This window comes from Aquarana catesbeiana, linkage group LG08, assembly GCF_042186555.1.
Source record: "Aquarana catesbeiana isolate 2022-GZ linkage group LG08, ASM4218655v1, whole genome shotgun sequence".
NCBI classification, from domain to species: domain Eukaryota; kingdom Metazoa; phylum Chordata; class Amphibia; order Anura; family Ranidae; genus Aquarana; species Aquarana catesbeiana.
The window spans coordinates 105827686-105843942 of record NC_133331.1 but is presented as its reverse complement, the minus strand read 5'-3'; the positions used below and the strand labels follow the sequence as shown (position 1 = coordinate 105843942).

The window sequence follows — 16257 nt, the reverse complement described above, 5'->3', positions numbered from 1 at the left end:
GCTCGGAATGATCAGTTATATTTGTTAACATTCAACTTGTAACAATCATGAGGTGACAATTGTGTGTGATTGATGAATAAAAAACTAAAACTATGTCCCTTTTTCATACACAGGAAGACCTCAGCCAGGAGGAGACTGTGGAATGTGGCAGCCAGGAGGAGGCGGGGCTAGGTGGCAGCCAGGAGGAGCCTGGGACCAGTCGCAGCCTGACCGAATCGCAGGTTCCTCCCCTCCGCCTTCCATACAAAAGAGCGAGCAAGGCGACTCACATGCAGGATTCAGCGCTCAGGCTCATTCAGGAGGCTTCTGCGTCCCTCAGAGCCTTACCCACTCCTGAAGAGGCCTTTGCCTGCATGGCTGCCACCAAACTGAAGTGCATGCAGGAGGGTTAACGCCTCATGTGTGAGCAACTTATTTATAAAGTCCTAACTAAGGGGGTGAGTGGCGAAATCACACCCAAGACCGACGTGATTGAGTTGGACCATCCTCCTCCTCCTGCTGCCACAACTCCACCACCAGAGCCACAGCGTGGAAGGAAGACCAGAGAGTGATGTGATGGCCCTGGGTTCAGTCTGATCTGACAAAAGATGCAGTCTCTTGTATGACCACAGCCTGGGGACATAGATGTCATCTGCTGCTTTCAGGATCTCTGGGACTCCTGGACCAGACTGCCCTCCCTTAGATATGGACTCCTCAGGCCACCAATTTTGCTTGAAAAGAATTGATGTCTGCCCTGGGGGCCAAAGGCTTCACCAATTTCTGCTGTTTCTCCAGCGTTGCCTCCCTCTTTGGTTGTGAGCCCTTAATAAAAGGCATTTTTGGTTCAATTATACTCGCCTATGTGTGTTTTCCTTCCAAAAAAAAAGTTTGTTTGTGAGGAGGCAGGTACATTTCAAATATACAATGTGAAATTAACAAGGGACACCAACACCAAACACACAATCTCATTGAGATTCCATAATATATCAATGGCGTTGTGGTAACTTGACACACCAAACACACCCAAAAAAATTCTTTATTAAAAAGCATAAAAAAATTTTTAACAAAAAACAGCCTTGAAAAAAAATGTATTACAATTAACCACTTCAATACAGGGCACTTAGACACCTTCCTGCCCAGACCAATTTTCAGCTTTCAGCGCTGTCGCAGTTTGAATGACAATTGCGTGGTCATGCAACACTGTACCCAAAGTAAATTTTTATCATTTTGTTCCCACAAATAGAGCTTTCTTTTGGTGGTATTTGATCACCTCTGCCGTTTTTATTTTTTGCTAAATAAAGACCGAAAATTTTGAAAAAAAATAAAAGTTTTGCTTTTGTTTCTGTTAAAAAAAAAATTGTAAATAAGTAAGTTTTCTCTTTCACTGATGGGCACTGATAAGGCGGCACCGATGAGGTGGCACCAATGAGTAGGCATGTGCATTTCGTTTCGAATCGAAATTCGGACGAATTTTTCATTATTCGGAAATTCGGATGCATCCGAAATTACAAAAGTAAAGAAGTAAAGAATTTAAACAAATCCGAAAAAAAACGAACGAATTCGAAGACAAATTCGAATCGAATTCGAAAAAAAATAGAAAACGTTTTTCTAAAAAAACAAGAAGATAGAATATAAAATAATAAAGCAATAGAATGAAAATATATATATATATATATATATATATATATATATATATATATATATATATATATATATATATATATATATATATATATTAATTATATAAAAAGCAATAGAATATGTTCTATTGTTTTTCTATTAGAATTTGATTTTCATTCTATATAACCATTTTCCGAAATTCAAATTTTGTATAGAATGAATTTGAATTCAAATAGAAAAGATCAGAATATGTCCTCATGCACATGGACGTTTTTACAGCCGCGTTTTTTAGCGTTTTTTACAGCTTAAAAACGCCTGTCTATGTTAGTCTATGGATTCATGCCCACCTAGACGTTTTTGAGCTGCAAATGGCCTAGGCGTTTTTAAGCTGTAAAAAAAACCCAGGACCAGTGCGTTCTGAGCCACGGCGCTAGAGCTGTAAAAATGCGAAACGTGGAAAAACGCGACCGCGGCGTTTTTTTTTTCGTTTTTTAGCTCCAGCGTTTTTTGGTTAAAAATAGATGATTGGACACTGTAATCTCTGTAAAAACAGGAATTTCCTGTCTGGACATTAGATTACCCAAGAGTCCTTTGCACAGCCGTGTGACTGTGTTGATATTGGCTTGAAGATGGCTAGTGCAGTCTCACAAGTGGAGCTAATAAGCGCGGTACAGGCCCATCCAGAACTGTGGGATGTGGCACATCCACTGCATGGAGACCACATCCGGAAGGTGAAAGCCTGGGAGGACATAAGTGCTGCCATTACCCCTGGCTGGGAACAACTGAGAAATGCGGAAAGAAAGGAGATAAGTAAGTCTATTTTCCTTGAATGCATGATCTGTTTGTGTGTAATGTAAATGAAGATTGCATATTTAACCCTTTGTTTTCCATGTTATTTTAGGCAAAATTATGCAGCGCCGCTGGAAGTCCCTACGTGACCGTGTCAGGAGGGACCTCACGGACGAAGACAAGGCGGCACGTAGCGGAGCACCAGCGCCAACCAAAAAAAAAACATGTATACCACAGCAATCTTCAATTCCTAAGGCAAAATATGCAGAGCCATACCAGACCGTAAGTTTTTTTCATATATTTGTCTATGTACATTGCTTTTCAGGCAGTATGTTCCATGGCTATTGTAACCACTTTCAGAACGCCACATGTACATATACGTCGGCAGAATGGCACGGCAGCACAAATGGGCGTACCTGTACGTCCCTTTTAAGTTGCCGCCTTGGCAGCGCGCTTTCCCATTTTGAGGTCCATGAGTCCGACCGCGGGTCCTGCGGACTCGATGTCCGTGGGCACACCGGCGATCGTCTCAGGGAGAGGAAGAGGTTAATGCCAGTGTAATTTTTACAGTATGTAACTGCAATTTTAATCGCACTGATTGCTGTACAAATGAAAATTTTTCCAAAAATGTGTCCAATGTGTCGGCCGTATTGTCGCAGTCATGCTAAAAATCGCTGATCTCCCCCATTACTAATAAAAAAAAAAATTTGCAATCATTGCAATTTTAATCGCACTGATCGCTGTAAAAATGACAATTTTTCCAAAAAATGTGTCCAAATTGTCCAATGTGTCGGCCGTATTGTCGCAGTCATGCTAAAAATCGCTGATCTCCCCCATTACTAATAAAAAAAAATGGTCCGGGCTAAAGTAGTTACGTTTATACAATTTGTATTGTTTGCAGGACAACTTCTAATTTTAGACTCCGAGAGGTCGATGAGGAAGATGCTGAGGTTCAGAGACCAAGCAGTCCTATGACCAGCAGTGGATCTCCACGACCGATCAGCGAGGGAGGTGTTGAGGGCACAGATGAGGTAACTGCTTCGGTCTGCCTGTCTATCTCATTGTCTGTCTGTCCATGTACATGTCAATGTAAACATTTTTGTTCTTTTGCAGGAATCGAGGGCTGTGGAAACACCGTCTCCTGCCAGTCATCAAAGTGGAGAGCAGCGCGGTCGTGGCGGTGTTCGTGGCCGTGGGCGTGGACGTCAGGCGAGGGGCGGCTATAATCCGGAGGCTGATGACAGGGTGCTAGCACTGCTGCAGGAAGTGCGGCAGGAGAGGCGCAGTATGGATGCCTTTTTAGACACCAATAACCCACGCGCCTGCTTCTGCCGCAGCCTTTACCACATCCTGGAGGACATTGGGGGAGACCAAGAGAAACTTTGTATGGATCGCATGTACGCTATTGCAATGCAATACAGACATGCAAAATTAAGTGGCGGGCCACCTCCATGCGATCCATATAATGTTTCTCATGATCCCCCAATGGCCCCTGGGACCTCAGCAGTGCTAGCACCCCCCTCTCACTATCAGCCCCCTCCTCAACGCCAACCACCACCTATGCCGTCTCAGACCTCATACCATAACCTGCAAGCGTATGGTGAATTTCCACCTTCCACCTCCCATTTTCAGCCCTCATACCCTCTACCCCGCTACCAGCAGGATTTTGGGAGTGATCGCCAGGCCCAACCATTACCCCGTCCCCAATCCCCACATCCCCAATGCAATCAACCATCCACCACCACCTATCACCAGTTGTGATCCCAAAATAAATTCTTTTTTTTCTTGAAATACCAGTTGTGATCCCAATCCTTTATTTAATTTTTTTTTTTGATTGAAAATAAATGTGTTCAATTTGCCTTTTATATGATGCACAACAGCACTCCTTTGCACTCTGCTTGCCCTGAAGGCAGAGTGCAAAGGACTCTATCGTACTCTGCCTTCGGACAAGCGTAAGCTTGCTCTTTTTTGGGCTTAGCCTAGGCTTACCCTGAAGGCAGAGTCAAATTGACCTGTAGAACAATCGTTGACAAATGGACCAAAAAATAACAAACTTCAATTTTGAAATGCTTTATTTCAAAAAACACAAGACAGCAAAGGTAGATGTATTGCAAATATTTTTTAGATATAATCATTCTGCATCAGGGGATTCAAAAAATTCTGCAAATTGGTTTCGAATGCTCATGACACGTGCAGTTGAACGCAAGTCCATAAATTGAACCCTCTGAAGTTGTCTAATGGGCTCCTGTTCAACATTATTTCTGTCACTGTCCCGCAGAAAATTGTGCAGAACGCAGCATGCCAGGACGACTTTAATGGCGTTGTCAACATCCAATTGCATACTTGTCAGCAAAACTCGCCATTTGGCCGTGCACACCCCGAATGCACATTCAACAACACGGCGTGCACAGCTGAGCCGATAATTGAAAACTTTTTGTCGGCGGCTGAGACCAGTGCCACTGTATGGCCTCATTAGATTTTCAGCCAGTCCAAAGGCCTCATCTGCCACCATGACTAATGGCAAGCTGGGTTCTTCAGTGCAGGGTAGAGGCCTGCTTTCAGGAATATTGAGTCGTCCCTCATGTAGACGACGTCCGAAGGCCGACTCGCGGAATATGCGGGCATCATCTTGGCTTCCATATGCTCCCACATCTACAAACAGAAATTTGAGGTGTGCATCGGACAATGCCAGGAGGACCACCGAAAAATATTTTTTATAATTAAAATATGAAGATCCAGAGTGGGGAGGCTTCTTCACCCTGATGTGTTTCCCATCAAGGGCTCCTATACAATTTGGGAACTGAGTTTTTTCCCAAAAAGTGTCCACAACTGATTCCCAGATGTCTTCGGTTGGCTCTGGCATTACAACGTTATGCAATTCCTCCCATATTGCCACACATGTTTCCTTTATTATTTTTGAGACCGTTGAGAGGCCAAGGAGGAAGTAGTGATGCAAGGAAGCATAACTTTGTCCCGTGGCAAGGAACCTAAGATAACATAATAAATTTAGTTATTGAAAGAGAAAAGCATAAACATAAGTCCTAACCCTATCTCCTAACCCTAAACCCAACTCCTAACCCTATCTCCTAACCCCTAACCCTAACTCCTAACCCTAAACCCCTAACCCCTAACCCTAAACCCCTAACCCTAAACCCAACTCCTAACCCCTAACCCTAACCGTAACCCTAACCCCTCCTCCCATATGTGTATTCACTTACCTGAGTGTCACTAGCATCCGTTCCTCCGGTGACACAGAGCTACGCATCACAGTGTCCATCCTTGTGAGCCTTGGCCTGAGCCTCTCCAACAGGTCATCAAAGAGCGGCACTGACATCCTTGTAAAGTTGAAGAACTTTTTTGGATATGAGCGCAGTTGGGAATAAATATTGCCAAAGTACCCCGTAGAAAACTGATTGGATACCATTGGATGCACCCAAAATCGACGTCTGCTGCTTCTCTCCTCCTCCTGTCTCATTCTCCGCTGCCTCCGCAAAACAATCAGAAGGATTGCCTCATCGATCTTTTGCATGACAGGATCCATATTTCTCAGAAAAATACTGAAAACTCTGAAACACTCTCCTCTCTCTCTCTCCTACCAAAATGGCACCGACACATGCTCATTAACATATTTTCTTTGGTTTCTGTGGCATTGTGGGAAATTTGGGAGTGTATATAGCTGAGAGATGTGTTTTTCATTAAAAAAAAAACGCTTCTTAGCGCTAACGCGAAAAAATGCTAATGCAAAACGCGGTAAAAATCGTGTTTTTAACACGTCCATGTGGGCTATAATAGAAAAAAAAAAAAATTTATATATATATATATATATATATAGTTTTTCTATTCAAATTCATTCTATACGAAATTCTAATTTTAGAAGCCATCTTCCGAAATTTGAATTTCGCATAGAATTAATTCAAAATCGAATAGAAAAGTTTAGAATAGAATAGGAAAGAATAGCATAGAAAAAAAATATATATATATATATATATATATATATATATATATATATATATATATATATATATATATATATATATATATATATATATATATATATATTCCAAAATTGGAATTTGGTACAGAATGAATTCGAATAGAAAGAGATTAGAATACAATATATTATATATTATATATATATTTTTTTTTTCTATGCTATTCTTTTATACTTTCTATTCTATCCTAATCTTTTCTATTGGAATTCGATTTCATTCTATACGAATTTCAAATTTCGCAAAATGGTTATATATAGTTTACTTTTTCAAATTCAGTTATTGTTTCTTTCGAATGCGGTAGAATTTTTTCGAATTTTATAGTTTTTTTTCGAATGTGGTAGAATTTTTTCAAATATGACAGTTTTTTTCGAATGCGGTCGAATTTTTTCGAATTTGAATACGAAACGAATTCCGAAAACGAATGTAACGAATGCAACGAATTTAACTAAACGAATCGAAATTAAACTAAACTAATTTTTTCATCCTGCACATGTCTACCAATGAGCGGGCACTGACGATGGGCACTGATATGCGGCACTGATGGGCAATGAAAGGCGGCACTGCTGGGCACTGATAGGGTGGCGCTGATAGGTGGCACTGCTGGGCACTGGCAGGCATTGAAGTGGGCACTGACTGGCAGCTGCCTGGGCACAGATTAGCAGCTGCCTGGGAACACAGTGGCATTTCCCTGGTGGTCTAGGGGCATACCTGGTGGTCCAGTGTGGATCGCTTCCCTGGTGGTCCTGGGCGGCTTCCCTGGTGGGATCCGAGGGGGGGCTGTGCTGATAAACAATCAGCACAGACCCCCCGTCAGGATAGCAGCCGATCGGCTCTCCTCTACTCGCGTCTGTAAGACGCGAGTGAGGAAAAGCCGATAACCGGCTCTTCCTATTGACAGCCGTGATTGGACACGGCTGATCACATGGTAAAGAGTCTCTGTCAGAGACTCTTTACCTAGATCGGTGCGGCAGGGGTGTCAGACTGACACACCGCAACAACGATCGCCGCGATGCGCGCCCCCGGGGGCGTGCAGCGGCTCAATATCCTGCGGACGTCACATGACGTCCAGTCAGGATTTTGAAACCACTTTGCCGCCGTCATATATGGCGGGCGGCAAGTGGTTAAAAACAAACCAAAAAAAAAAATTGGTCAGATGTGACAAATCAAAATATATTGAGGGAATCACGATAAATAATAAAGAAAGAAGTTTGTGAGAAGTCTGTGTGAATATGAGCAGCAAAACTACTTCATTCTTCTCACATTATAAAGAAGAAGGGAGTGCGCTGCATTAAACCATTTTTAACATTGCACCGTGATGAAAGTGCTGTATCCATTGCGAACGCTAATTTTACCAGACCGAGCTGTTCCGTCTCGGAATTTCTTCTGAGCATGCATGGCACTTTGTGCGTCGGAACTAGCCACACGCGGTCGGAATTGACGCGATCGGATTTTGTTGTCGGAAAATTTTACAGCCTGCTCTCAAACTTTGTGAGTCGGAAAATCCGATGGAAAATGTCCGATGGAGCCCACACACGGTCGGAATGTCCGACAACACGCTCCGATAGGACATTTTCCATCGGAAAATCCGACCGTGTGTACGGGGCATAACTCTACAGTCAAGAATTATGGAGGAGCTGTGTCCATCAATGAACGCAAGAGAAATCAGATTTACCTATATGCGTTTGCTGTCATTAAGGGGTTAACTACAATGTATGGAGGGAGGTAGTAGAGCTGCACGATTCTGGCCAAAATGAGACTCACAATTTTTTTTGCTTAGAATAAAAAGATCATGATTCTCTCACGATTCTCGCGACGTAAAATCTTTCACATTATACAAAAAAAAAAAAAAAAAAAAAAAAAAAAAAAAGGGCTAACTTTACTGGTTAGTTTTTTTTTTTATTATCATAATTTTTTTTTTTTTTTAAATTGCAAAATTGCATTTGAAAGACCGCTGCGCAAATACAGTGCGACATAAAATATTGCAACAACCAAAATTTTATTCTCTAGGGTGTCTACTAAAAAATATATATACAATGTTTGGGGGTTCTAAGTAAAAAAAAAAAAAAAATTATTTTAACTTGAAACCAACAAATGTCAGAAAAAAGTTTAGTGTTTAAGTGGTTAAACTTTTTTCACTTCCACACAAGTCTATTCCATTGACAAAATTGTTACAATGTTTATATACGTAGGCTCGGTTCACACATGGGCGGCACGACTTGCAGGTCGCCTCAGCGAGGCGACCTGCAAACGACTGCCGGGGCGACTTGCGAGACGACTTCTGCATAGAAGTCTATGCAAGTCGCCCCAAGTCGCCCCCAAAGTAATACAGGAACCTTTTTCTAAGTCGGAGCGACTTGCGTCGCTCCGATTAGAACGGTTCCATAGCACAGAACGGGAGGCGACTTGTCAGGCGACTAGGTCGCCTGACAAGTCGCCCCAGTGTGAACCGAGCCTTAAGTTCAACTGATAAAGAATGTTTTGATTCTTGGCAGACTGCCCAGTTTTTCTCTTCCTTTCTTTTGATGGCTGTGGCTTCAGAAGAGCAGAGAGAATTCTTTGCATAGAAAGAATTGTGAAACACTTTAGTCAAGATCGCCATAACGATTCTTGACGATTAATTGTGCAGCTCTAGGAGGTAGTCAAATGCTTGATGATTAAGGCCCCTTTCACACTGGGGTGGTGGGGGCGTCGGCGGGACAACAGCGCGGTTTTAACTCCCCGCTGGCGGCCGAAAAAGGGTTAAAAACCTCGTACAGCGCGGCTATAGCCGCGGTACTACCGCGGTATAGCCGCGCTGTCCCATTGATTTCAATGGGCAGGAGCAGTGAAGAAGCGGTGAATACACCGCTCCTTCCCCGCTCCAAAGAAGCGGTTTGCAGAACTTTTTTCACCGTCCTGCCACCGCACCGCTTCAGTGTGAAAGCCCTCGGGCTCACACTGAACAAACAGCGGCGGCTGTTTAGGGGCGGTTTTCAGGCGGTATTTTTAGCGCAATACCGCCTGAAAACCGCCCCAGTGTGAAAGGGGTCTAACACACCTGTTCTCCTTACAAGAAGTCTGGCACACACCACCATGTTAAAAAAACAAAAAAGAAAACTGCTTAGCTTTTTATTTATTGAAATGAGCAAAGTTGGGGTCAGATGCATAAAGAAAAGAGCAGCAAAACATTGCACATACTGTACACAACATACACCAGCCAGCACACAATCAGGGCAATTCAATAAAGCATTTACATACAAGAACTCTTTTGCTATTCTAGAGAAATATAATAAATCAGTTATGCTGTACATATAGGCAAAACATAATAAACAATAAAACTATGCGAATGTCAAAGTGCTACCCTGATCATAAAAGTGCCTTAAATGGTTTCAGACTGTGCAATCCTGTATAACATGCACCTATAAATCTGTAACAACTGTGTTTCAAAATAAATATAAAGAAGCTTTTGTTATAAAAAATAAATAAAAAAAAAAAAAAAGAAACAAAAAAAACTGAGTTTTGCATCAACATCAAGTCTTTGCAAAACACAATAAAGTCCATATAAGCGAACTTCCAGATAATCCTATCCTTTCAGTGTCTTTCTACCAAAGCAGCAATATTATTGCACAAAATTCAAAAATAATTACCTCCAGTTCATAGATAACCAAAAACTAAAGTAATTAAAGTTAAACTCCAGCATGAGGAAATATTGTCTAAATACAAGTGCCATGTGTATTCTTGTTTGAATATTGGTGCGATTTGTGTATTTCTTCCAGATCCGTGCAGTAATCCAGCGTAAGGCCCGTTTCACATTGATGCGTTGTGAATTTAGCGCGATTTTGACCCAATTGCGCTGCGAATCTTGAGAACTCATTACGTGTTTGTTGCGAATTTACTGCGATTCTACTGGAATGAGTTGTCATTTTGGGAGGTGACTGCGATTTCTGTCTGGCCAATGGAACCCAAACTTCCTATTCTCTTCCTGGTTTTTGTGGAGTGTGTGGAGGAGGAGCTGGAGGTGAGGAATTTTCACATATGTGCACCATCAATGCAATTCAAGAACGATTTACATTGATGTCTATGGAGACTAAATTCGCAAAGCAGTAAACTCGCACAAGACCCTTTTTTTTTTAAAATCACATTGCATGTATGTAAACGACCGTCATTGAAAATAATGACTTTAGGGATGACATGCGAATTTAAAGTGTTTTTGACACATCGCATTCATTATGAACTCGCATCAGTGTGAACCAGGCCTAAAGCTTTTCCTCTGTGCATTTGATTATTGTAAGGGCCTTTTCACACTGATCAGTTATCGAAGCACTTTTGGCATTTAAAAGCGGAACAAAAACACATGAAAAATATATCCCCTAAATCCTATGGCACTCTTCAGACCAATGTGCTGCAAGGGAGATGCATTTTTTTTTTAAAGTTCTGCATGCTGCACTTTTGATGAATGTTTAAAAAGTGCACCAAATATGCCCCACCCCAATAAATGGAAAAACGCATCAAAAATTCACCCTTTGTATTTTTCGTCACATTTCCAAGTTTCACAGGTGATGCTGGGAGTCAGGCAGTGGCGGCCCATGCATTGTGGGTGCACGGGCGCCACCCCCCTATCCTTGCCGCCACCCTCCATATCCCTTTCAGGATGCCGGATGCATGGACTCCTAGGACGGGGTGGGAGGGGATGTCTTGTGAGTACCGCTAGCTATGCGCGGGGAAGGGGGGGTTGTGGTTGCCTTCAGAGAACCGCGTGCCCTGTGGCGGGGGGGGCTAATTGTCGTGGTGGTTGCCTTCAAGTATATGAACTACAAAAGGAAGATAGGGTTTTTTTGCACATGCCCAATATATCTGCTGTGTCGGGGTGGCACTTTTCACCTGCCATAATACATCAGTAAAACAAAGAACACATTTGTCAGTGTGATTTGTCCCATTTATTACAATGCATAAATTCTATGCTTGGAACAAAAAATGGTAACAGCATTTACAATGTGTAGGTTTAGCACAATGCTACAAAACAAAAAAGGGAAATTAACAAAAATTTAAACAGTTTATATGCAAACAACTGTTTTCGGACACCGGGCGCCTGAATTCCAGCGGCGAGGGTGTATTTTTTGAAGCACCTGATTAATAGGCTTGAGAAAAGGTGAACTGCGAGCGCAAAGTATTGCGCCCCCAGTTCACCTACGTGTGTTAGAAAAGCAAACAAATTTGCTTTCCTAACACTGAACCGCCTCTCTGCCAATCAGGTGCACGGGTCTGCTACCTGTCACCTGATTGGCTGAAAGGACAGGCGCTGTGATTGGATGCCTATCAGGAGGAGACGCACGGAGGACACAGGAGCCGCTGTCTTCCCGCTGCAAGGTCCCACCTCTCGCCGCCGTCACCCGCTGCCTCACCAGCCACCGAGACAGGGTAAGTGCCGGGCAGACGGCGGGCGGGGGTCACAGTGGCCGTGTTTGATGGGGCACAGAGAGACTGCAATTGATGTTTTTTTTTCTGATTTTTTCCATTTGTTTGCGCCCCCCCCCCCCTCCAAAATACAGAACCGGTCACTGCTGCTCAGGAAGCCTTGCGGCTTCACAGCCTGCTTTTTTCAATGATCCTGCCATCTTCTGGGACCTCTGTGTGTCCCAGAAGGCAGCAAGGGGGGGGGGGGCTAGAAATGTCAGGGCAATATTACCCACAAGGAAGAGTGGGTACCTGTCAAAATCAGGTACCAGCTTCTCCCTCCACCCCAAAAGTGCCAAATGTGGCCTTGGGGGGGGGGTGCCAACAAGCGGAGCTTCCCTTTTGGGTGGAGCTTCACTCTAAGCAGGAGAGCACAGCGTGGTCAGTTCTCCAGCAGTGCTGGGAACTCAACCTGCTCCCATCCAATGATCAGACTTATGATGCTAACCCCCCCCCCCCCGCACAGCCATTTACTAGGAAGATCAGTGTACTGCACTTTCTGCTCCGCCCAGCTCATATGCAGCTGAAAACAGAGGGAATGTGATCACTTATTAAATAAAAGGGGAAAAGGATAGAGACACATACATACATACATACACACACACACACACACACACACACACACACACATTTTGCCTTCCATTTTTTTTTAACTGAATGGGTTGTGTTACAATGCGATTGTTTAAAATCACTTTAAGACCAACTCTAAGTTGGCACACAGACCAGCGTGCCCGTCTCTGTATGCTGTTCTGCTACACAGCGTGTTTGACACCGCAGTGGGTGGAGCCTGAGGGGGGAGGGAAGATGACACCCTAGTTCCCCCATCAACTCCACTCTCTCCTTGTGAGTGATAGCAGGTAGAGTCTAGAGCCAATATCAGCCTGCCTATTGGCTAAGGATCCACTCCCACTGCCTGCTGTCCAGGGGTGGCCCGTGCATTGTTGGCGCCGCCCCCCCATCCATGCGCCCAGCCCCTTTCAGGACGTATGGATTCCCATGGCGGGGGCAGTACTTTTTGAAGCACCTGATTAGAGCCAGAGGCTCTAATAGGCTTCAAAATAGGGTGGGTCCAGGGCACAGAGTGTGTGCCCTGATCCCACCCAATTGTGTGATGATAGCGAATGAATTTTCACACTAACACTCCTCCCCACCAATCAGGGAGGCAGGTCGTCAGACTTGTTTCCCGATTGGCCAAAGCGTGAGCGGAGGGGGGGCGCTCTGAGAGGCGCGAGCGGAGGGGGGGGGGCGCTCTGAGAGGCGCGAGCGGAGGGGGGGGGGGCGCTCTGAGAGGCGCGAGCGGAGGGGGGGGGGGGCGCTCTGAGAGGCGCGAGCGGAGGGGGGGGGGGCGCTCTGAGAGGCGCGAGCGGAGGGGGGGGGCGCTCTGAGAGGCGCGAGCGGGGGGGGGGGGGCGCTCTGAGAGGCGCGAGCGGAGGGGGGGGGGGCGCTCTGAGAGGCGCGAGCGGAGGGGGGGGGCGCTCTGAGAGGCGCGAGCGGAGGGGGGGCGCTCTGAGAGGCGCGAGCGGAGGGGGGGGGCGCTCTGAGAGGCGCGAGCGGAGGGGGGGGGGGCGCTCTGAGAGGCGCGAGCGGAGGGGGGGGGCGCTCTGAGAGGCGCGAGCGGAGGGGGGGCGCTCTGAGAGGCGCGAGCGGAGGGGGGGGCGCTCTGAGAGGCGCGAGCGGAGGGGGGGGGCGCTCTGAGAGGCGCGAGCGGAGGGGGGGGCGCTCTGAGAGGCGCGAGCGGAGGGGGGGCTGTACCCTGATCTGTAAGGCTGAGTCATATACTCTGTACTGTGATGCTGAGCTGTATACTCCTGACACTATGGGTGGAAGCAAGTGGAATACAGGGAACCGAGTGGGTGGATTCTATAACGGGTGGGGCTTATGAGAACTGGGAGGGGTCAAAAAGGACAGACTCTACCCCCCCATCCTAAAACTTCACCAGCCGCCAGTGCTGCTGTCAATCACAAAGGGAGCTGACTGGAAAACTGCCAGCAATTATTTTTTTCTAACTTGCAAGGCAAAGTTATGTGCTACTTACCCTAGAATGAAGCCCTTCCAGTGGTGAGCTGTCACCAGTGACAATGCTTTCATCTTCACCCGCTCTTCCTTCTGGGACTCTGGCTGTGTGAGTGGCCGGAGCTGTGATGTCACTCCTACATGCAGGAGCCTCCATTTACAGCACAGGACACTAAAAGAACAGCCCAGGTGGCCATTCCTTCAGAGCGCATGTCACCGGCTGCATGTACAGTAAATATCTCCGAAACGGTGCACATTTAGGAGATATTTACAGAAATTATAGGTAAATCTATAATAAGGCTGACCTACAGGTGCAATTCATTTATGGGAGATCACAACCACTTTGAAGGCTGAAGTTACATGTGCATGGTCTGTGAAAATCATGCATTGCTGTTCATTGTTAATAGATGAGTGTTTCCTGCACCAGTTCCAATGCCCAGAAAGGTGCTGGAGCTTCTTTGGTACGTTTGTGGCGGATAGGAGGGAAGCTCATTCATATTAATGGCTGCCCTATGTGTATTGTATGAAAATACACAGAAAAAAAAAAAAAGGGGGGTTCTGTGATGTTTATATACAAAAGCACCTTAACTCCCCGCCCCCTCTATGTGTGTGTGGAGGGAGCTCACAGAGGACATCGGTCTGTATGTACACCCAACCCCAGTGTACATACATACATAAAATACATACATAAATCTGCCCCCCCCCCCCCCCACTCATCATGTGAAGACATTCTTCATGAATATTGAGTGCAAAGGCCACAATGGGGACAGACAGCAAAAGACAATAAAGGGGATTCCAACTTCTCATCACTCCATCCAAACCAAAGACAAGAAAAAAAGGTGGTGGTGGTCTGGTGGTCCCAGACTTCCATGCAGTGTCTGTACTGAATGACCCCATGCTGTATACTGGGGCTCATTGTACTACACAGCACAGATAACAACAATAATAGACGGAGCTGTATCGGGACAGATTGCAGGCGGCACTCACTTCCTGTGCAGGGAAGACGGCGCTCTCCCGGATCTTCTTCCTCTTGATCTCCATCCCCAGGGCGGAACACTTGGATACGGTGGCCCGATAACGCTCACTACGGCGGAACATTTGAAATTGGCGCCGCTCCCCTCCGAGCTCCGTCTGCTCCATTGTCCCAGTGACGTCACCCACTCCTTGGATTCAGCAGGACACACAAGGCCCCGCCTCTCACAGGGCGGACCGTACCACTGTGCGGTGATTACTGGGAGCTCCGAGAGAAGAGAAAATCATATCACTCGTTATAGTCATTTATGTCATTAATGTGTGATCTTCGTACCAACCTAATACATTCAATATTAAACGGCTTGATGAAAATTACACTCCCCCTCCCCCCGGTTTCATGTGGGACTTTCCTTCATGATAGGGAAAGAAATAAACTAGTCAGTAGAACAGGTGGAAGGGTCTTGGAGGTTCACATAGCACCTGTCCAGTGTCACCTGTATACTATTACCTGTACATTATTATCTATACACTATTACCTGTACATTATTATCTATACACTATTACCTTTACATTATTACCTATACATTGTTACCTGCCCATTATTACCTATACGTTGTTACCTTTACATTATTACCTATACATCGTTAGCTGTCCACTATTTCCTATATTACCTGTACATTATTACCTATATATACCATTACCTTTACATTATTACCTGTGCATTACTATGTGTAATTATTCCATATACACTATTCGCTACCTGCCCATTATTACCTTACTTGTACATTATTACCTATACACTATTACCTGCCCATTATTACCTGTCCACAATTTCCTGTCTATTATTATTTTTACATTAGTACCTGTACAATACTATCTGTAATTATTCCCTATACACTATTAGCTACCTGCCCATTATTACCTTACTTGTGCATTATTATCTATACAATATTACCTGTCAGGTATTACCTGCCTATTGTTACCTACTAATACCTGTCCATTATTATCTATATACTATTGCTTATACATTATTATCTGCCCATTATTTCCTGTCCATAATTACCTGTACACTATTACTTGTCCATTATTTACTTTACATAATCACTATTATTACACATCATTACCTGTCCATTGCTACTTGTACACTTTTACCTGTACATTATTTTCTGTTGTTTACTTTTATATCATTACCTGTCCATTTTGACCCTACGATATTGCCTGCCCATTATGATCTGTACAATATTTCCTTTCCATTCCATTACTTATATTATCTTATTATTATCTGTACATTGTTACCTATATATTATTATCTGTCCATTAGTACCTGTAAATTAAAGTAGAACTAAAGGCAAAACCTTTTTTAAAAATTCAGGTAGTTTAAGGGGGGGTTATACCCCCCCGACAGTTTTATTTTTGCCATCGGTGTCCCATTGGGTAGATTTCTCCGCAGGCCCTGGCC

At 44.6% G+C, this 16257-nt stretch overlaps 1 protein-coding gene across 1 annotated transcript in view; it reads right to left on the bottom strand.

Moving 5' to 3' along the window:
• RTKN2 (rhotekin 2) overlaps positions 1-15021 on the bottom strand; it is a 192750-nt gene extending 177729 nt beyond the window's left edge. Inside the window, exon 1 of the mRNA XM_073596259.1 lies at positions 14814-15021. Within this exon, the coding sequence (XP_073452360.1) occupies positions 14814-14966 (153 nt within the window). The 5' untranslated portion in view covers positions 14967-15021. The remainder of the gene's footprint in view (positions 1-14813) is intronic.
• Between the last annotated feature and the right edge of the window lie 1236 nt (positions 15022-16257).